The sequence below is a fragment of the Leptosomus discolor genome, chromosome 2 (genome assembly GCF_034619465.1).
Source record: "Leptosomus discolor isolate bLepDis1 chromosome 2, bLepDis1.hap2, whole genome shotgun sequence".
NCBI classification, from domain to species: domain Eukaryota; kingdom Metazoa; phylum Chordata; class Aves; order Leptosomiformes; family Leptosomidae; genus Leptosomus; species Leptosomus discolor.
In genome coordinates, this window is record NC_141392.1 from 46112766 (window position 1) to 46134359 (window position 21594).

General features: G+C 39.7%; 2 protein-coding genes across 2 annotated transcripts in view; both read right to left on the minus strand.

Annotated features, from left to right (window-relative positions):
* The window catches only part of NUP133 (nucleoporin 133), a 36472-nt gene extending 25833 nt beyond the window's left edge, over positions 1–10639 (minus strand). The window contains exons 1-7 of the mRNA XM_086461010.1: positions 10455–10639; positions 7514–7632; positions 6593–6696; positions 5475–5582; positions 3594–3725; positions 830–1000; positions 2–157 (exon numbers count right to left, since the gene is read on the minus strand). Coding sequence (XP_086317136.1) covers positions 2–157; positions 830–1000; positions 3594–3725; positions 5475–5582; positions 6593–6696; positions 7514–7632; positions 10455–10639 — 975 coding nt within the window. The remainder of the gene's footprint in view (position 1; positions 158–829; positions 1001–3593; positions 3726–5474; positions 5583–6592; positions 6697–7513; positions 7633–10454) is intronic.
* Positions 10640–16427: 5788 nt separating this feature from the next.
* Positions 16428–21594, minus strand: part of ABCB10 (ATP binding cassette subfamily B member 10) — a 28318-nt gene continuing 23151 nt past the window's right edge. The window contains exons 8-13 of the mRNA XM_086482362.1: positions 20375–20584; positions 20011–20090; positions 19346–19526; positions 19059–19102; positions 17479–17513; positions 16428–16865 (exon numbers count right to left, since the gene is read on the minus strand). Of these exons, the coding sequence (XP_086338488.1) occupies positions 16574–16865; positions 17479–17513; positions 19059–19102; positions 19346–19526; positions 20011–20090; positions 20375–20584 (842 nt within the window). The 3' untranslated portion in view covers positions 16428–16573. The remainder of the gene's footprint in view (positions 16866–17478; positions 17514–19058; positions 19103–19345; positions 19527–20010; positions 20091–20374; positions 20585–21594) is intronic.

Here is a 21594-nt window from a genome sequence, read left to right on the forward strand (position 1 = left end):
CCCAAATGGCATCTGTAACATGTTCTTTCAGGATCCTGTTGATATCCCAGCTGAGAATATAACGTTCTGATGAATCATCAATCTCCCATTTGTTTAGATTTGAACTTGTTAGCATATAAAAGCTTGATTTCTCTTTATCCCAAAGAACGCTAGAAATCTGCATTTAAAAAAAAAAAGGCAAAAAAGGTTAAAGTACAGCCTCAATAGTTGGATACAACAATCTACGCTACTCTCAGTCCACAAAAAAAAAAAAAAAAAAAAATCACCTCTTTGGGCAACCTACGCAAGTGACATTACAAGATGAGAGTATTATGGTAATTCGCAAGAGAAGCCTCATTTTGTACATGTAAGAGCATCTACAGTGTGTGTTTCTCATACTTCCTTCCAACTTCTGTGGAGTTCATTGACAAAGTTCAACCCAATCACCAACCCTTGGCAACTCTAATCAGAAAAGTAAAATTACAGGTTACTGTTAGTTTCTTGAAGTAGTAATGAGGCTATTACTAGAAAGAGGCAAGACTGTGAATCATGGCATATTCCCCAGGAAGTATTACTACTTTAAAGTTTTCTTTTATTCGGATCTAAAGAGCAAGTCAGCATTCACCTTTAACAAAGCATACAGATTTATTTGGTTTCTGTCTTTCTTTCAAATTTCAAAGAAATATAAGTAACATAAAGAAGTTCAGTCTTGTCTTTTTTTTTTCAATTTGTTTTTTTGGTCATCGTACATCCTTACACCATCTTTTCTTTTTTCTTTCTTAAACACTGAGGCTAGAAATTACAGACAGAAATTACAGCAGATTACTATATGAATGTTTTTCAAGCTTACCACAGCATCATGTCCAGGAGACAATATACCCAGAAGAGAAGAAACCTTTCTACCAATTCCAGAAAACATGCCCTGACCCTGTGGCAGGGCATGCTGATAAATCTTGCCAGAACTATCTGGTGTTAATCGAACGAGCTGGCCTCTGGAAGATGACAAAATAAAGCTTCCTCCCTAACAAAAAGAGAAAGCAACTATATTAAAAAAAAAAAACAAACAACAAAATCACATTCCTGAAACAATTCTGTTGTCAGATAAAATTCTTTATGTCAGCTCAGAAGGGTAAACACTAAACAAGAACAAGACACAAGACATCCACAGTACCTGAGAGCAAAGAAAATGGAAAAAAAAAAATTATCACTTAAAAAACCCCCTGTTTAAACAAATTTTCCACATTATTCTCCATGCTTGAATCAGTGCAGCATACAGCTCAGTATACTTTTTTAAAATTTTAAACCATTTTGTGAAAAAGATGAAAAGAAAATACATTTAATTGATCTCTACAGGCACTACTACATTTAACAAACATACGTTGAATTATGAATTAAATAACATTCAACTTCTATGTGTGCATTTAAAACTTGAAGTGTTATTAAGCACACTAGAATTTTTTTTTTTTAAATAGCATCCTATCCTAGAGGACATTAATCTAAATGAACTGCATAACAAATCTTGCGTCTGGTTATGTCAAAAAAGACTGGGGTAGGTAATTAAAAAATGAATGGTGCATTAGTGAATGTACAACTGAGAAAAGATATCACAATGCTAATGTCAGACCAGGAAAGAAAACAATAAAGCGGATACAAAGAAATAAGTTCTTTTCTGTTGGGTTTTTTGTTTTGTTTTGTTTTTTGTTGGCTTTGATTTTTGGTGGGGTTTTTTGTTTGGGTTTTTTTTTAAGAAATAAAACCCATTAGCACTAAGTCAAACATCTGGCTGTACTCAGCACTGGCAGAGACTAGTTTTCTTATCATTGCACGACATTTTTGTCCACAAAATTCCACTTCGCTTTAACAACAGAACTAAAATCTCATGTAATCGCAACGATGAAAAATGGTGTTACCTTTGCACTAAGAAAATGCGAAAGAGTCTTGTGTGTTATGCAAAACATGCACTCCATTGTAGGTGCTTATATACCTCATTTAGTAGGCAGACACTTCAGTTAGTGCATCTCTTGCCTGTCCTAACGGGTGCCTCTGCATTAGCACTTCAATTAGTATCAAGAGTCTGTTTCTGAAGCGACCTTCTGTGAGTCCCCACATACTCCCTGCTGGATCACACATCACACCACAGAGCAGTCTGAGCGTACCAGCTGTGTACCCTTTGAACGCAACTAAACCGAAAGATGGGCTCTGACCCCTAGCAGGCATTCATTTCATCCAGCTAGGCTGGAACTAGTGTAAAATAACCACACCCTCTCCGCAAATGACCAGTGTGGTGGCACCACCTCAGCACTAACCTTTTTTACTTTATGGATTCTCCACTATTGCCTTTCACTACTTGCTAACATAGGCGTAGCCTTCATGCCCCCTGCCACCAAGGTATTAGAAAAAAGGTGCCTTCAATTCAAAACTGATCAAAGTTTGTATAGTACAGAGAATGAACAGAGCCTGTTAGATGTACACCAATTTTCAAAAAAATGAATGCTAAGGGCCTGGAGATTGCTGAAAGAATGAACTGTTTACCTGTACAGGAAATGTTCACAGAACAAAACTAAAAAAAAAAAAAAATATTAAAAGACGACACTATTTTCATCATCATACTATACAAAAAATTTTCCTTAAGGTTAAATCTGCCCAGTGACTAATTAAGTACAGTTGTCATGTAAGTAATAATGCAGCTTTAGAACATTGATTAATAAAAGGGTTCTGCTCTGAAAAAAAAAAAAAAAAAAAAAAGATGTTCCTCTAGCTCTGAATTCACATTGATGTCAATGTTTCAACTACAGGTGTGACAAGACCGGCTTTCCTCCTCATCTCGATACCTGAAACTTGGGCAGAATTCAGCTCTAATAGGGTAGATATGTATAAGTGTTTCTTAATATCTTGAAACTCTTGAGAAATTTGTCATTAAGATCACTGTCTTCTGATTAGGTTTACCAGTGTTTATGACATGCTGATGCCCTACAGTAATATTTACAACATAGGATATGAACAGAAGATGTTGAAAAGGTCATGAGATAAAGTGCAATTTAATGATCGTAACTAGTTTTGAAGATACCACATAGTGTAGCACATGGAATTTTTTGCTATATTCCATTTTGAGAGTTTCCCCCATTTAGGCACATCAACAGCAGAAACAGAATTTCTAAGAAAAATTGATAATAAACTTGTTCATCACTTTCATAGAGAAATCTCAAATTCAGTCACCAGTGAGCTATACCACAAGATGCTGAGCGTGTGGTCTGCATATTCAGATGAAGCAGCTCTCTGGTTGTGTGCCAGCAGGGTTTCTACCACTGGAAGTAATCACAGCAGTAATACCGACACTCCTCATAGGCAGAGGTACCAAACCAGGCCTGTTAACCTTGAGGTTGAATCCTGCATGCTTTCCTGACTTTAATGTTATTACGTATGACTACCAGTCATCTCTGCTAATTAAGACCATCACACTCATCAACAATCTCTGAAATTCTCCTCAGAACGTCTGATAGTTTGGTTTGCAACATTTATGGGAGATGCAGGACTGATAATGCGGAGCATGCTTTTGAAACTTTTAAATTGGGAATTAAAGCAGTATTTTAAACACAAATCATACTGTACTGTACCTTTACGGCTGTTAGGAAACTGCATAGAGAGCCTCCAAAGTCTGTAAAAGTCTCCGTGTAGGAACCTTCATGTGCAAGATTGGGCCAGTAGCGCACAGAACCTTCACTGGTAGCAACCATTATTGCCAGAGACTTGAAGTGAGAAAATAATGAAGAGAACATGCAAGGTAACAATAATCAGACTGCAGCTTTAACTAAAACATGTTATTTTGCATCAAGATTGTGGGCGACAAACGCACAAAAAAAGTAGGAAATGCATATGGATGCACACTGACAAACCTAGAACTGAATTGCAAAACGATCCTGTAGCATAACTTAATATGGGCAGGGAATGTTAGACTTCCTTATTTTGCTAATGATAATATTTTCTACTGGTTCTTGTTCCTGATAATTCAGGGTCTGCTACTGAAATGCAAACAAAACGCACAGTTACAAGACACAAAAGAGCCTGTGGAGAACTCCAGATGCCAAGAGTTATAAGCTACTATGGAAGATTTAAAATGCAGACTATAATTTAACAAATAAACTGCTCTAATATCATTAAGAGAAATATCAAATCACATGGTGGTTCTTCTCTTCATAAAGACATAAGCCCATAGTGTGCCCACATTAGGGCTGCTGACTCAAGGAATCACTTGGATACCAAATTCAAAGCATGAAGCAAGAGACTGCGTTCAAGTACAGATCGAGACAGCATTGTACCTAATCTACTGGTTGTTGAAAAAAAAAATTTAAAAAAATCACAGAACAACAGAAGAACTGTAGCTGAGAGCTGTTACTGAGCTCCTTGGAGTTTTCTAACTGATTTTTGACTAGACATAGATCTTCACAGAGGAAAGCAGATGGCTAATGAACATTGTAACAACTAAAAAACCACCACAGAAGGTACTGTCCTCTGTGATTCTTGCCCATTATTTAATAATTTTCATTTTAGTGAAATATTTTCTACTACTACTATTTCTACTTCACTCTATAAAAACACAGTATCCATGAATAGCTCACAAGCTGAAGAAAGATGAAAAAAAAAAACCCTCTTGGTTTAGGTGTATTACTTCCTCTTAAACTTCTTTGGGTACGACTAAGTCATACAGCACTTAAGAGTTTTATGAGCTAATCACAAGATACTAAGATTGCTTTTCATCACCTGGAAGCATAATGCAATAACAAGTCAAAAGAAAAGAACCTATTACATGTTCTGTGCTGCTGCTTCCTTCCAAAGACAACTGCTTATCCAGTTTTGTTAGAGCACCACCTATATTAACCGAAAACTACACCCAAGCTGAAAATGAGAGCTTCTTTTCTGCATGAATGACAGTAACAGACAGATTAACATACTTTCAGAAAACTTAACTGACCTTCAAACCTCACTCTAGCACAGTATGTTATGAAAAGGCACTCAGTAATCAGTCAAGATGGATTAAATCATCTGTCCTCCCAGTCCTTCCTTACAAAGACCAGCCAAGGAAGGGTGCTGGTGTTTGCTTCTCATCCATCTGTACTCAGAATTAAACCACTGCTGAACAACTTTTTCAGCCAGCATTTAAACTGCACTTGCTTAGACTGAATATTTGATTGCCCTGGTGTTTGTTAACACAATACTTCTTAGTTTACTGTATTTTTGCTTGTTATGAAAGCTTGCCAAGTAATCCTTAGGAAAATCATTATTTAATCTCATCCTGTAACAAGTAAATGGTGTGATTTGAAAAGACTAGCAGAATTCTGTTTATTTCAAACATATTTATTGCAAACTATCAATCCTGACCTTTTGAGTAGATAGTACACCACCAAATGCAGTTTTAAAGTAAATGCTTGATAAAATAGGATATGCTCAAAGTTACTTTAAAAGTATTCTTACACACTTAAAACTTAAAAGTAGTTCACCTGCAGAGAAGGCGCTTCACCTGAGGAACTGAGACAAGATACAGCTGCTAAACTAGAACTCCACTGGAAGTCACTGGGTGGCAGCTGCAGTTCCTTGCACAGAGATAACTAAGAAAGAAAGAGATGGTACAATAAATATGAGACTGGAAGAACTTATTTCTCTGCCACAGACTTTAGACTTTTTGACCCCGCTAAAAACTAAGGGAACCAAAAGAACATCACAAGAGATTTTCAGCAAGGTTGTCGCAACCAGCAAACAGCCAAAAACCACGTACTTGTACATTCCAAACACCACTGTTTTTCTTTAGTTATTTATGAGAGTTTCTCACAACACTACAGTACTGAATTTTTTCTTTTAGAGCTGCAATTATTTGACCATTCCTTAATACAGTACGCTAACAAGGCAGCAAAACAAAACTAAATGAGAAGTGCTTGAGAAAGCTCACTAGATACTAACAGAGTGGAGAGGGCAAACATGCCTCCCTCCCCCCTGCCCAAGTTAAACAATCGGAAAAATTTTAATTCCTTGAAAAATCTATACAAGCACCAGACACCCCTCTGTAGGGGCGTAATTAACATACATTGCACTAATTGAAAGATACTGATTTTGTAACTACAGGTTTCCTCTGACCATACTTGTTATTCACTGAAATGATGCTGAAAGGAACACTGCCCAGAGGGGAAAAAAAAATTCTTGACATAAGAAACCTAGATGAAACATATGTTCAGCACAGCTGAAACTAACCTTTTTCTTGACATGTTGAAAACCAGTCCCAGAATAATCTAAAATAATCATATCAACTATTTTTTAACTATTAAAATAGCTTTATCAAGACTATTTAACATGAGACACACCTATTAAAATGCAATGAATTAACCTTAGCGTAAGGTGACAATTAAAAATGAAGAGAGGAATATGAAAATATTGAACTCCCTCAAAAGCTTGAGTTTCAGTTACTCTTGTTAGTATGACTTCATACCAACCCTGTTATTTTGGGGGGAAACCAGACAAACTCCAATTCATAAAGAAATTCTTATTTTAAAAAATGCACACAACCGAATAACTTGTTCATCTAGCATAAAACACAGAAGTTTTTCCATCTTGATCTTTCAGTTACCTTAGCTACCGGAGACTGACCGATCTTCCAAATAATCAGCCTCTCTCTGTGGACTAGCCAGGCCCATCCACTTTCATCCACCTGAACGCTGAGCTGGACATCAGCTACATAAAAAGCAATACTTTTTTAAAGCATTCAGATTTTTAAAACATGGCAGAGTAACCTTAAAACCAATAAAATTTCATTCTCATATGAAAATAAGAAATATATTTTCTGTTAATTCAAATTCCATGTTACATTTCCCATGTATTTGATTAAGATACCAAATTACTAGATACAGCTTAAAAATCCCTTTGACAAATGCTCAGCTTTTGAGAGTGAAAAGCAAGACAATCCCAGAAGCTATTTCCATCATTTAATAGCAGATTATAATAGCTTTGTAAATTGCTCTGCAATTTTAAATATTATTTTTGAGATACGCATTTTAGGTTCCTCTTATATCTGCTATAAAACTGAAACTCATCCACAGGAAGAAATTGCTTAGGAAATCAATTTCTTGAACTCATGTAAAGGTTTGTATCTTTGGGGCTTTTAAAAGTGGTAACAGATGTTGATTAAAAATAAATCAAAAAATAAATTAGAGCATCCACTCTAAGGCACAACAGAATGAAAACAAGTGAAAAAGGTGAGAAAGAACAATAAGAAAAAGTTACTAAAAAACTACTATTGGCTTTGTTTATAACCCTGGATTTTACGATATATTGGTTAAGACAGCACTTGAAGGATATTTACATGCATCCATACTAACATGAGTGTTATTACAACTACAGTTACGTAGTTAACCAAGTTAGATTCAAACCAAGGCACAAACACTTACGTTTCCACTGTAAAGTCAGCATTTAAATGGCATCAACAACATGTTAGCACTTCTCTCATCTGGCAATTTTCATGAGAAAAATAACAGATAAAATCAGTTTTTACCATCAGCCTTCTTCAGAGCTTCCATAACCTTAACAGGCAGAGAGCATCCAAAAGCCTTAACATCATAGTTAATAGTCTCACTTGCTGAGGGATGCTGGATCACTCTGGTAGGAGTTGCTCTTAAACAAAACAAAAAGTTATAAGTAGTTATTTATTGTTTCTTCACCAGTTTCAACAGCCATTTACTTCATTAGTATCTGTTTAGAAACAGATGTGATGAAATGGGTCTATGTGAAATAAAAACGCTCCCTCTGGGAGAGCCATCTAAAGCAGTAACTTGGTGGCCTCCTTACAAACTGTTAGTTGTTATCAAACTCCTGTATTTGTTAAAGAACTGATTTGGAATATGCATTCCTCCACCAGCAACAAACTCACTGTTCAACTTCTATACATTCCAGTTACCTATAGAATAAAGCTGTCCATGATGCCAGGAGAAGCTCCTCAGAAGCTCTTCCCTGACTGCAGAGCCTGTTGCCACCCCCAGCTCTGACACTGCCGGGCAGCTCACGTTGTGCAACACTGTGTGACTCCCCTGGCAGCTTGGCTCAGCTAGCGCTTCTACTGCCCTCGTTCTGCAGTTCTTACCTGTTTCAGTCATTATTTGTTTCACAATATAATTTATAAGAGCTGCTTTGCATCTTCCCCCACCTTCTCTCTCTGGAATAGCATAGGTCTGTCTTGTCTTTTGAACATGATTACGTGGGTAAATTCCTCTGCTTTTAGAAGATACTGCCCTCTTTTTACTTCTCCTCACCAGTAAAATGATGTCACACACCTCCCCACTGTGAAATGCCAAAAGATGACAATACCCAGCTAGAAAACAAGCCTGACACCTGGTTTGGAAAAATACCATATTAAACAGACCTGAAGTAAAAGTTCCCCAAAACTGAAAACAGGCAATCTTGTTTATCTCAACAACAAATAGCTGCTCCTGAGGAAAGAGATTCTGAACCCCCGAAATTGAACTGGGGCTCACGTTAAATCTCAGTTTTGATTTATATGGAAGGGAGGAGATGCTGGGGCGGGATGGGGTGGGGGCAGAAAATGCCTAAACTTTGGCTATTTAATCTCTTTTTAAATACAGAGGTTCTTCTTATTTTCATATTTTTCCTACACCGGGGACACATTCAAGGCACCATCAAATTCAAATGCTAATAAGAGATATTTATGACCCTGAACACACGGTATTGTGTATTTATAGCTGTAATGTACAATACCACTTTTAAAGAACCTTAAAGCTGTTCAACTATAAAATGTTTCAGTCAGAATTTCTTACCATGAGAACAGAGTATATCAAGTATCCTACAAAGAATCAGAGAGTACCTGAAAAACCACAGACTAATAGCCTTGCTAGTCCTGTAGGAAAGTAAATGAGCTAAATGAGTAAACAGATTAGTAACTCTCTCAGATGTTTTTTCTTCTTTTCTTTTTCATACAGAGAAGTCATGCCTAGCAGTTCTATCAGAATTTTCGGGGAAAAAAAAAAGTCAGTGAATACAATCCAGACAATATTTAGTAAATTCCCCAAAATCTTTCAAAAAGGTCCCTTTATCAAAGGTTCCTAAACAAATCAAGATGGGAGATACGAGAAAAAGTCTTACTGTAGACCAAACTCTGGATAAAAGAAAGCAATAAGCAAAAATAATACAGAAAAAAGAAAGGCTAATTTATACACTGCGGGAAAGGTTTCATTCTATAAATCTCTACTGGTGTCTAAAATCTTTAGTACAGTCATAAAAGAAACCAACTATCAGAGTGACAGTGTCTGGACAGAGCAATATTATTTAGGTAATGTCAAACAGAATATCTGAAGTACTAAATACAGAATAAGAGGCAAAACTGAAAACATCATGACAACTCCGCGTACAGCTGCTTGATGTATGTCTATACTAGGATGACCTAGCATGCACACATCACAAAAGGATGTTGTAGAAAAACTGCTGAAAAGAGATTTAAGAATGATCAGAGATACAGCATATCTTACACCACATCCCAACATAAAAACAAATAGAAATGTTGTAACCTACAACAGCTGGAGCATGTGAAAATGAGGCAGAGTTTGCAGAAAGAGATTAAATATTTTGTTAAACCTCTTTGTATAGACAGTTGAAAGCAAGAGCTTTCAGGCGCAGGCCTCTCAATCGGGCTCATTTAGAATGATGCCTTAACACATTTACCAAGGCACAGAGCCAATATAACCGAATTGCTGACTACTTCATAGGACCAAACGACACTTGCTCCCCTCCTTTTACTCAGTGAGATCAAATGACCTTATCTAACCAAAAGCCTCCATGCCTGCACCTGGGTTTTGGTTGTGTTCATAAGACTCAAGGAAGAGATTTAGATAGCAAGCACTTGAACAGTTGGCTCCTTTCTTTTAGAATTACAATACTTTTTTTGCTACTTTTTTTATCACTACCCTTCCCATCAGCTCTCTCAACAGCCACTGCTACTTCAGCAAGCAAAGAGCGAGTCTGTCAGACCCGCGGTAACAGCGATCCGTGTGTGACAGACTCTCTCCCCAAAGGACGAACCCGCGGCCCCCTCAGAACGCCGTGGCAGGCGGCGGGAACCGCGGGCCAGCTCCTCCGCGCTCCTGCGGCAAGAGGTAACGCCGCTGCCGGCGGCTGTGGCCGGACAGAGCCCGGCGGAGGAGCGGCAGGGCCCTCTGCTCCCCTCAGCGGGCCGGGAGCGGCGACCCTGGGGGCCGCGGTCCCCGCCGCGGAACCCCGGCAACGGAAGGCTCGGGGTTCGCTCCCGAAACGGGAAAGAAAGGGAGAGGGGAAGCCCCCAGGGGCCGAGTGGGGCTGCCCGGGGCGGCCGGGAGCCCCGGCCCTACCGGGAAGCGCGCCGGGAGGGGCGGGTCCGGGGTAACGCCCGGCGGGAAAAGGCTGCCCGCGCCCCCTCGCCCCTGCCCGGGGCCCGGCCGGGCGGGACTCACCGGGCGGAGAGGGAGCCGCTCCTCCGCGCCACCGGGGAGAACAGCACAGGGGAGCCGGCTGCCGCCACGACGGCCAGGTTCTTCCTGCCGCCCGGGCGGGAGAGAGGGCTGGGAGCGGCGCTGCCGAGGTTCCTGCGGGCCGACCCGCCAGGGGTCCGCGGGGAGGAGGGCGCCGAAGGGAACATGGCCGGGCAGAGAGGAGCGGTACCGGCCCCGCGTTCCCGCCAGGCGCCGGCTGACTGCGTCACATCCGGTGCGGGGCGGAGCGGGGAGCGGCACAACCCCTACCGGGGAGCGGGGAGACACCGCGGCAGCGCCCCGCTCCGGCGGGGCCCGGCCCTGCCCGGCCCGGCCCGGCCCTGGCAGCCCGCCGGGGCGGGAAACTACCTCATGAGCGCGTCGTGGTTGTTACAGACTGGGGCGCTAACACAGAAGCGTCCAGCCTCTGCCTCGGCGGCGCCTGCGGAGGAGGGGTTTTGCCCTCGGGAGGGGGGGCCGAAGGAGAGCGCTTCGGGCCCGCCAGCACGTCGTGACCGGTGGAGAAAGGCCGCTTTACCGTGCCCTCCTCCCCGCGGCGGGAGCCTGGGCAGCCGCGGTGCCGGGCGGTCCGACAGCACGGCGGGCCCCTCGCTCGGACCTCCCTGGAGAAGGGCAGGAGCGCCCGGGCCTTCAGGGCGCTCCCGGTGGGATCCACACGGCTGGGTTTGGGAGCCGGTTTTGACCGACTTCATGGAGTTCTGGCGTTCAGCAGCCTGATCAGAGAAAGGCATCTGCGTACGCTCAAAAAACTGCCATTGGAAAAACCGTTGCAAACCGCTGGTGGGCACTTAGGAAGGACATGTGTTCTAGTAACAGAGTTGTCTAATGTTTACAATAGCCTGTGCTTGTTCCCACATTTCAAATTTAGAAAACAACCAAAAAAAAACCCCGAAAGAAAACACGTTCGATGCAAATCTTGGTATGGTTCACATCTATGGTAAATGGCTGTCATGAACTACACATCTTTGATGGTATAGAATTAGATTTTAGTCTCAAACAGGAGCTAAATTTTCTCATTGAAAGAAAATACTCAACTGCATTGATTTGTATGAGAAAAAGAGTTTCCAGAATGTACATCTGTACCATCTGCTCTGGGAAGAAGTTGAGTTATATGTATATTATCAATGGAGCCAATTAGTTAAGACAAAATTAACTAAAAATAGAACATTTAAAACCTGGCCATAATTTTCCAAACCCATGTTCTTTTCATTGAAAGAGTTATGGCAGCTACACTTGCTGTGTGGACTGTGGTCCAACAGGACTAAACCCGAAATGCAGAGGAGATAAACTTGAGGTACTTCATCTGGAAGTACTGAAGCGTGAGGCACCTGTCTGAATGTTTCACTGCTTTGCCTTTTAATTTCACTCAGTCTCCTTTTGCTTTGGTTTTATGGGAAAGGCAAAATAGGAACATTTAGTGGAACATCACTGTGCTGTTACATTCATGTAGTATCCTTCTATATAGCCTTCTCTATTTTACTGCATGCAGTGATGCTAAATAATCTTGTTACTGTTTTTGCATCAAGAAAAACAAACCAACCAAACCAGAAAATGCACACACAAACAAGCAAATGGGGAAAAACTGAGTGAAATTCAAGCTGCTGTCCACATTTCCGGACATCCATGAACGGTGACATTCTAATTATTTTGAAAACTGAAAGCTCCCCTTCACATCTCGTTTCTGAAATATTTAAGACGATGCAGCGTGAGTGGCAGTATTTTGCTGATTGAATCCTGTACACGCTTTGCTACGCTTCCTCAGGGAATTTCTCGGCTTCCTTTTGCTGTCCCAGGCCTGTATTAAGAGCTCCATCTTCAGGAGCCGGGATGCAACTCAACCTTTTAATCTCACTTTCAATGGAGCAAGCTAGCTTATGCTAACTATGTCAGTTAGAGACTTAACCAGTTCTTGAACTGGGACTCATGTGGTATTTGTTTTCACATGAAAAAGTGAATGTCCAGCAGGCAATTTTTGCAACACTGACCTAGTGGCGACTTGAACTCAGAGAGTGCAAATACTGGACTTACATTAAAGCCACAACTTCAAAATATATGGGTTTGATAATGTTTTTATTCTTGTTTTTGATACATTGCTTGATGGATTGAAAACCAGTGTAGAATATATTGCTTGGGTAGGCTAGCTACAAATAGCTGCCTACTTATTTAGAAAGAAAATTAGTTTGAAAGAAAGGAACCCCATCATTCATCATCTGCAGAGCAAAACAAAATTGCCATGAACTGGTTAACAGATTGTGCCTTACTGGGACTATGCAGATGTTTAAACACAGATGTGTATATAAGATCAGTGACATTTTGTTCTTCATAAGATACATAATGTCTTGCTCAACAGAATAGAGAGTTCCTGAATACGTCAGAGTATTAATCTGTTGGATCATTGCATTGGGAATTTAAGACCTGTTAAGCAACTGGAAACGCTTCTCCGCATTCAAGACAGCTGAAAATGTTGAGCAGTGGAAACATGAAGACAAGATCGGCAAGATCACAAGGGCAGGCCGTTCTCTTCTATTACTCCCCTAACAGGAATCCACTCCCTTTTCAAAGATTAAAGTATTGACCGAGAAGAGGCTCTCTGTGTCAGAAGATTAAAGCAAAAAGTTGCGTTAACTACTTGAAACCTGAGCTGAAAGAACTTTAGCTCTTTCAGAGATGCCAATTATTCACTGCAGTGATGACGCTGTGACCGATACTCTATGTAAATAGTTTAATAAGTAGTTTAAATAATGAAATTACTCAAGACACTTTATTTTCATTGTCTTATTTCTCTTAGGAGAACATTCATGCTGTCAAGAATCAGAAAACTAATTAGGAACACAGTAAAGGGATTAAGTGTACGCTGAGAGCTGACCTTTCATTAAATCTCCAAATACTCAACTCTAACTAATATATTCAGTTTAGCAAGGTAGTTTGGAAAGCAATTAAATACAGTATTTAAGCACCAAAAGTCATATCTGGGTAGCAAACGTTAAGGAAGGAATAGTTTGGCCTCTGAGACAAGGGTGAAAAAGGCAGTATTAATAAGAGACTTCAAAACGATGCCCAGAGGTATCAAGTAAAATGTGGCAACTAGTCACAGAAACTGAAAAATGTTTCTATTACTTCTTTGATAAGTGTGTGTGCATGTGAAATTAATTATTTTTGAATGTCTGGGAAATCATCTTTACTACTTCTCTACACAGAGAAGATATGTTTAAGCCAAAGTTGAACACTAGTGTGGGCGGCACAGAAGAGAGATAGTCTTACATAATGTGCTGCACCAGGGCTACAAGGACACTTTGAAACCTCTACCAACTCTGAATAAGGTCTGGCCTTTCCTTCAGGAAATGTTGGGCAAGTTTGACTTAAACTGTATTTGCCTGCAATCAAAAGCATTTCTGAGTACCTTCTGCCTTTGGAATACACCAGGAATAGCTTAAACAAAACAAAAGAAGAGATATACAGTATTACTAAAACCTAAAGGGGGCAATGATGGAAAATACGGTCAATGAGTGTAAGAAAGTTTGGAAAATACAGTCAGATACTCTCATGTTAAGTCTTTTCCAAATTGTGTGGCCCTTTTGTCCTGTGCACCACGCTATGCAAGGCAGCATCATGAAATAAGGCGTATTTTGCTAAGGACCACATCAGGATTGTTAGAGAAACACCAGCAGTTTCCACCTTAGACAGGAAGGTCTTCAACTCTTGTAACAAAAAGAATGTAATAATTTAATTTTTCTCTCTCACACCTTTTTGCTCATTAAGCTACTAGTTAGATTAATCTAAGCCCTACAGTTCAAAATGCAACTATATCTAGCGTTGACACACCGCGGTGGAAGCATACAGTATGCCGCGTGCACACGTTGTAGGTGTGTAAACCACAAATCTGAAGATGTCCAGCAAAGCTTTCTACTTGCAGATTACTAAGAAACTTTGTTTTCTCACCTTGTTGAGGTCTGTGGTTTGTTCCAAGGAGTATTTTGAGTGGTTCTAACCTGAATAAAGTCTGTTATCCAATGCACCTGTTATGACAGACACCCACCCGTCTGCAGGCTAGAGCTTTTCTGTAGCTTTTCACACCTTCTGTACACTGCAACCCTGCCAGAACAGCTAATGAACAAAAACCATAAAACATTCACTCAGTTCAGCTGCAAGCAATTCCTGTAGCCTGTGTAAACACATGAATAAAGGGGCTCGTTGTATCTCACATGAGGAGAGATTACATGAGTAAAGACTAAAGTTCAAGCCCCTCTAAACACATTATAAAGAGAATAATTGATAGTCAACACTGAAATTAAACATTGGGTCACTGGTATTTTTGGCATATCTTCAATATAATATTTGCTTCTAATAAAGTTGTATCAGAAGATAAAATTACATCTGGATGTAATTTTATTTTCATTCATTAGAATCATAGAATCATTAGGTTGGAAGAGACCTCTGAGATCATCAAGTCCAACCGTTGACCCAACACCCCCATGCCCACTAAACCATGTCCCAAAGTGCCACATCAACATGTTTTTTGAACGCCTCCAAGGACAGTGACTCCACCACTTCCCTGAGCAGCCTGTTCCAATGTTTGACCACTCTTTCAGTAAAGAAATTTTCCCTCATGTCCAATCTAAACCTCCCCTGGCGCAGCTTGAGGCCATTTCCTCTTGTCCTGTCGCTTGTTAGTCAGGAGAAGAGACCGACCCCCACCTCACTACAACCTCCTCTCAGGTAGCTGCAGAGAGCCATAAGGTCTCCCCTCAGCCCCTTCTTCTCCAGACTAAACAACCCCAGTTCCCTCAGCTGGTCCTTATGAGACCTGTTCTCCAGACCCTTCACCAGCTCCGTTGCCCTTCTCTGGACACTCGTGATCTCTTTAGCACGTGGATCTCTTTAGAGTTTTCACTAGGTTCCTCAAAGTGCCATTAATGGCACATTAAACATTTTAAGCTTGCTCAGCACTAGGTATCTCACCTATTGCCAATAAAGTTTTCCAACAACAACTTTTCCTAGCACAAACAAGTTTTAATGTGACCTGGAAAGTTTCTAGCTTTTTTAAATTGCCTTGTTGGGTTTTGCATCTTCAGTAAGTCTACAGAAGGTTCTATTGGAAGAGATCCTTAAATTAGAAACGTGAAGCCTGCTCTTTACTGCAGTTATTCAAATTAGTGTAATATTATTTTACTAGTTGTCCTTGACAAGGCAGTTCACTAGTTGTACCCAATAAGGTAGTTAGGCAAAACCCAGGTGTCTATGAATGAAATTTTAAGTAACAGTAAAAAAAATTAGATATACCTTAAAAAAGGACAAAAACTTACATATATGTGTTCTTTTGGACTTCATCTTAGAAAGGAAGGGAAACTAAAGAACTGAGAAAATAGAGAAGGGAGGAAAGTGGATGCAAATTTCAGAGATTTTCCTATGCTGACTTCCTTTGTCCTTATGTAAAGTCAGTTAGGTTTTTTGTTTGGTTGCTTTTTTGTTGGTGTTTTTGTTTGTTTGTTTGTTTTGTTAAGAACTTGCCTCCAACTCATGCTTCCATACTCTCTAAAATGTGTTCTTGTATGTAATTCTCTACAGTAACTGTAGATGGTGATCATAATCAACTTTCACATTTCAGACCAGATGGTAACTGAAGGGGAGCCAGACACAACTTTCAGAGAATGTTACTGTCACACATTTCTGAATCCCAGCAATTTAAGACTACTGACAAGCACAGAAAGCAAAAGTCCTTAAAAAGGGAAGAGACTATATAAAAATTATAAGATTGTCATTTAATTACCCTTAAAATACAGAATTTACTTGAGAATGCAGCACATCTCATCATACAGTGCATTACAGCAAACAAGATTCTAAATGGCCTCAATGAACATAACACAAAGCAGAAAAATCTATACACTGAAATTATCTCAATGTGATAGACATTTTAAAAAGTTGCAATAATTATTAAAAAGCCTTCAATAAAAAGTTTAAACACATTTAGGTTTCAAAAGAATATTTTGTACATTTTGGAAAAATATAACATCTACTTTACATAACTGAAACATAAGTTATATTCTTTGTAGTTTGTAAGCTTCCATTATTTCTCCATTTTCTCATACATTTTCTTTTAATATATCCTTTTCTCTGGGTTGTAAATCTAATGCAAAAGTATCACTATTCTGAAGAAAAGCTTGTTTCTGCATTAGTTTCCTGAAAAGTCCATTTGGATTTGCAAGTAGTTCCTCATGTTTTCCACATTCAAGAATTTTACCCTGGCCAAGGACTGCAACAAAATCAGCATTCTGAATCGTAGACAGACGATGAGCAATGATTAGGACTGTCCTGCCTTCCATCAGCCGGTCCAGAGCTTCTTGCACTAGATACTCGTTTTCAGCGTCCAAAGCACTAGTAAGAAATGGGAAGCGGGGGTGGGGGGCAAGGGGAGAGGGGAGAATATTTGTTATTTTAAGACAGCTTACTTTTGTAGGCTTCTATGCTAAAACTGCAAACCCTTGCTATTGTTGGTGAAGATGAACCAATTGAACTGCAGGAAAGTTTCCTGAATGTGCTTAGTGCACACATCCAAGTTACAGGCACTACATACTGTCATATGCTAAAATATGCATGGAGAAATAACACTAAAAAAAATAAGTTCTGTGAAAAAAAAAGTTACACTGCTGTATAATCATCTCTCTTTTATATCATTGAAACTAAAGATACAAAAAAGCTTTAAGTAGATGTTTCAAAAATCAAGTCACATGTTACAAAAGTAACCCCATGAAAAATTACAACAGTGTACCAGCTATCCTTTCACCTTGCATAAACAGTTTTTATCACAGGTCTCCTAACCGATTCATACATTCTAGAAGGCACATTCTTTTTATGGGTAGAGAAAAACAAGGGGCTAGATAGCTAATTTGTGCTAGGGCATGCAGAGAAAGAAAAAAGAGAGAACACCTCCCAAATCTGAGTTTTACAGATAAATCGTCTCTAAGTTTCTATTTATTTTCTTTCTTACCTCGTTGCTTCATCTAACAGAAGAATTTTAGGATTCTGAAGAGGAAAGTAAAATTGGTTATAGTAACAATTAGACAAGATCTGAACATTTGTATCAATAGAGAACAGGATTCATACAGCTTAAAACTCCAAGCGTACATACTTCATCAAAAGAACCGAGTGTCATTCAAAGTGTAACTTTTAAGAAGTCTAAATGCTAAGAGGACAAAATGGAAACAACACTCTTCCATCTTCAAATTTTCCAAACTAAAGTAACAGAACACTATTACCTGATAACTGTTTGAAAGACACAAACTAAAGGTGGGAGATGATTTTTAATGTATACTTGGCAGAACTGTGGTCAAAAGTTCAATTTCCCATTTACTGCTCTAATGTGGATCTTTCATAGAGGTTCAGCCACTCTCTGCTTGCAGTCAGTCAGTCTGCTATATGTAACTGTCTAGTAACAAAAAAATAACAAAAACCTACCAACAAGCAGTATTTCACCCACAGATTAAATATGTAGTACGTAACAAATAGAATTTAATAACTCTTCCCAATTAAATAAAAAACAATAATAAAAAAAATTTGCCAGCACTCAAATCCCTAAGAAGCTTCTTCTGAATTACAGTATAACCTGAACTTCCTTGATAAAGTTAGGAGTAAAAGCTTTAGACTTTATCTGGAAGAGAAGGGACTCCACTGCACCCCCAATCCCATATATATCAACTCCTCATTTATTTTTTACAACTTTCACCCCCCACACCCCATGCCCCCCAAATAAAGTCTCTACTCCCTTGAACTGTATCTGACATGAGATGAAATCAGCTTTTCAGCATTTGTGGTAAAAGAGAACTGGTACAATGAAAAACTCCCAGTAATCTAGCAGAACTGGGCATGCTAGGGTGCTATAGAGACCCGTGCAGCTTAACGTGAACGTAAGGTGAGTTCAGCGAGAGTCAAAACTTCCAGCTGAGCATCAGCACCAGACTGCTTCCCTATGAGGCCCAGTGGCTGTCCCTGAACCAAACTCCCTGCCCTTCTGATCCTCAGAAGCCTCCTCAAATTTGTGCAGCACAGAGCTTGCCCTAAAGCTAGACCCATGCCAACCCTTGAAGAAAAAAAATGACACAACATTGTGCCTGAAATAGTATCTTGTCCCAAATCCAGACCAGCTCCCCCCAAAGCCAAGACAGGGTGTCTATAGTGGTAGTAAGCTGCAACCCAGAAAAATCAACCCATGAATGAAAGAGATCTGAACACAGAGACAGAAGTGTCATGTGTGAGTTTACTAGCACCACATTCTTAAAGTCCTCCTTCATCCCTGACCTTGGCTTATGACAGTGAGCCATTATACAAGGATTTACCATCAGTCTTGGCAAGAACTATCAAAACACGTGACTGAAAGGTAGGAAGAAGCACTTACGGAAGTGAATTGTCTTCCGTTAAACCACTCCTCCCTTTCAAATTTCCTTATTAACATAAAAGATATAATTTTCTTCTAAAATATTTTTCCACCTCTCCCAGTGAAAGACCTCCTCCTTTTTAACCCTTCCTGCCTCCCCACTAAGTAGTTAAATAGCTATTTGAGTGCTGGCTTACCTTGAGCAGAGCTCGAGCAATCGCAATTCGTTGCTTCTGTCCACCTGGGTGGAAAAGCTCAGTAAATTGAAATAGGAAAACAGATGTGAAGTAATTTTAACTGAATGCCTGGGCTGAGCAGAATTAGGCACACGTACTTTAGGCAGAGAATGGAGATGACGGAGGGATTTTTTTAAATACTTACGGCAGGCTATGACTTGGAGAAAAAACTGGTAACAAAAAATAACAGAACTTTTACTTCACTCCATAGCATCAAGATTTTTAAAATAAGCAATATAAAGATGTACCTGAAAGCAAAATGCCTTTTTCTCCAACTACAGTGTCAAACCCTTTTGGAAAATCTCTGATAAAACTAGCAGCGTTAGCTATTTCAGCAACCTTCTGAATCTCCTCTGCAGTCACAGTAGAAGGATCCTCTGCGCCATAAGCAATATTTTCAGCAATAGAACAGGAGAACAGAATTGGTTCCTGATAAATTCAAAAACATAACTAATATGGTAGATCTGTAGTTACATGCGTGTATTGTCTGTATCTCAAATAAAATAAATCCCACTTAAGAGACCCAGCATTAGTTTCTTTTATATCCATACAAAATAATACATAAGCTAGAGTTAATTGAATTAAAACCAAACAAATAAAAAAAACCCCTCTCCTAACACCAAAATGGACAGCACAATGCACTTCCCAGTCTCCACATGCACACTTTTCTTCTAAGCTAAAACTCTGAATCTCTATGATTATGTAAAAACTAACTACAGAATAACGGGAACAGCTCTTATTTCTAGAGCAAAGCGTGCACAACAGCAGCTACGGTGAGATGGGGGAGGGATTTCACTAAGGAGCAAGATTATGTAGTTTTAAAAAGAAGTGAGACATAGCTAGTTGATCACACAAAATTACTTCATTCACTTTGAATTTTTTTTCTTCACTTAGAATTTTTTTTCTTTCTTACCTGACTCACTGTTCCAACTTTTGTCCTGAACCACAGTGGATTTAACTGACGGATATCAAAGCCATCAATGGTGATAGTACCTTAAATTAAGAAACAGTAAGTCAAGTGTGCTTGACAAGTACTTAAAAGAGGCAGAAAGAATAGTTGATAACAACAATCCCTGGCGAATCACATACAGGTGTATCAGAAATGCAAAGCCACGCAGGCACTACCACAAGGCAACCATACACGCCAGCGGGAAGCACGGTCCATCAGTGGAATAGCCACATCAGGACCTTAAGCACAGGAACGCTGGTTGTTTATAAGGTGTATCTGAGATCCAACGCATCAATTGTCACGAATGAGAGCAACACACGAAACATACCTGAGATAGGATCATACAGCCTCAGCAGAAGGGATACAATAGTTGATTTCCCTGTGCCACTTGGGCCAACCAGAGCTGTAACAGAGCCAGCTGGAATGGAAAGGCTAAAATCTTTGAAAATTGATGTTTCCGGACGCGTGGGATATGCAAACTCAACGTCCTTGAATTCCAAAGCACCTCTGAATGTGTCTTTGTCTAACGTGATTCCCTCTATATGACACAGAATAAAATACAGAAACGTGAACAGAAACAAAACTCAGCTCAGCCCTCCTAGAACTTGCTTTAGACACCCAATAGAACTATCTACCTCCATGTTACATCTAGGGATAGCTGCAAGCCACAATTCAGGACCACACGGGCTACATTTCAGCCACGACTGAACCAGTGAGGTACACCACTGGTGCCTGAATGCAATTTCAGGTTGCTCATCAGCAGTGAACCTGTAGGCTACCTGCAGCAAGAGGGAGAATTTGCATCTTGCTAATACCCAACAACTTACAATGCTCACTTCTAGTAGAATTATCTGAATTTTTAAACATATTATAAACAATTTAAGTTTTGTCAATTAGGAGCAATGAAATAAAATGTCATTGCTGAAGGTCAAAGTCCCATGGAAAAAAGATAAACATTGCAAATCACTTACTGCCCTTTTACTGAGCCACAAAAGTCACCTGAAACACCCTCCTTTTTGAACAGGAGCAGTTCCCTCTCTGCCATCTGTTAACTGGGTAGCTTTTAGGCAGAGGCTGTCACCAGAATAAAGCTGTTGCTAGGTTTGTTGCATTAATGGCCATTTAAAAAGTATTATTGTTGTTGGTTTTGTTATTATTGTGGAAAGTATATTGAATAAATTCAGGACAACAGTGTATTCAAAGACCAATCAGAGGCATAACTCTTAGGCAACAGTTCACTGAACCTAAAATTAGTGAAATACCATAACCATCATGAATGAATGATTGCCAAAGTTCAATAAAACCGGCTTCTTTCTGGAGCGCAGCATTCGATTTAAACAATTATCTTAAAAGAATATCAGTACTAGAAAAAGCTTATAAACAGGTAACACAAAGAAACACAATTTATTCAAGCCGTGTTAAATCCCAGCAACACGTATCCATATAAAGCAAACTAATGGGGCAGTGGTGCTGCATTCCCAAAGGACAGAATCTCACTGATGAAGTTCCTACCAGTTTTGTGAAGACTGGCAGCACCAAAGCAACACC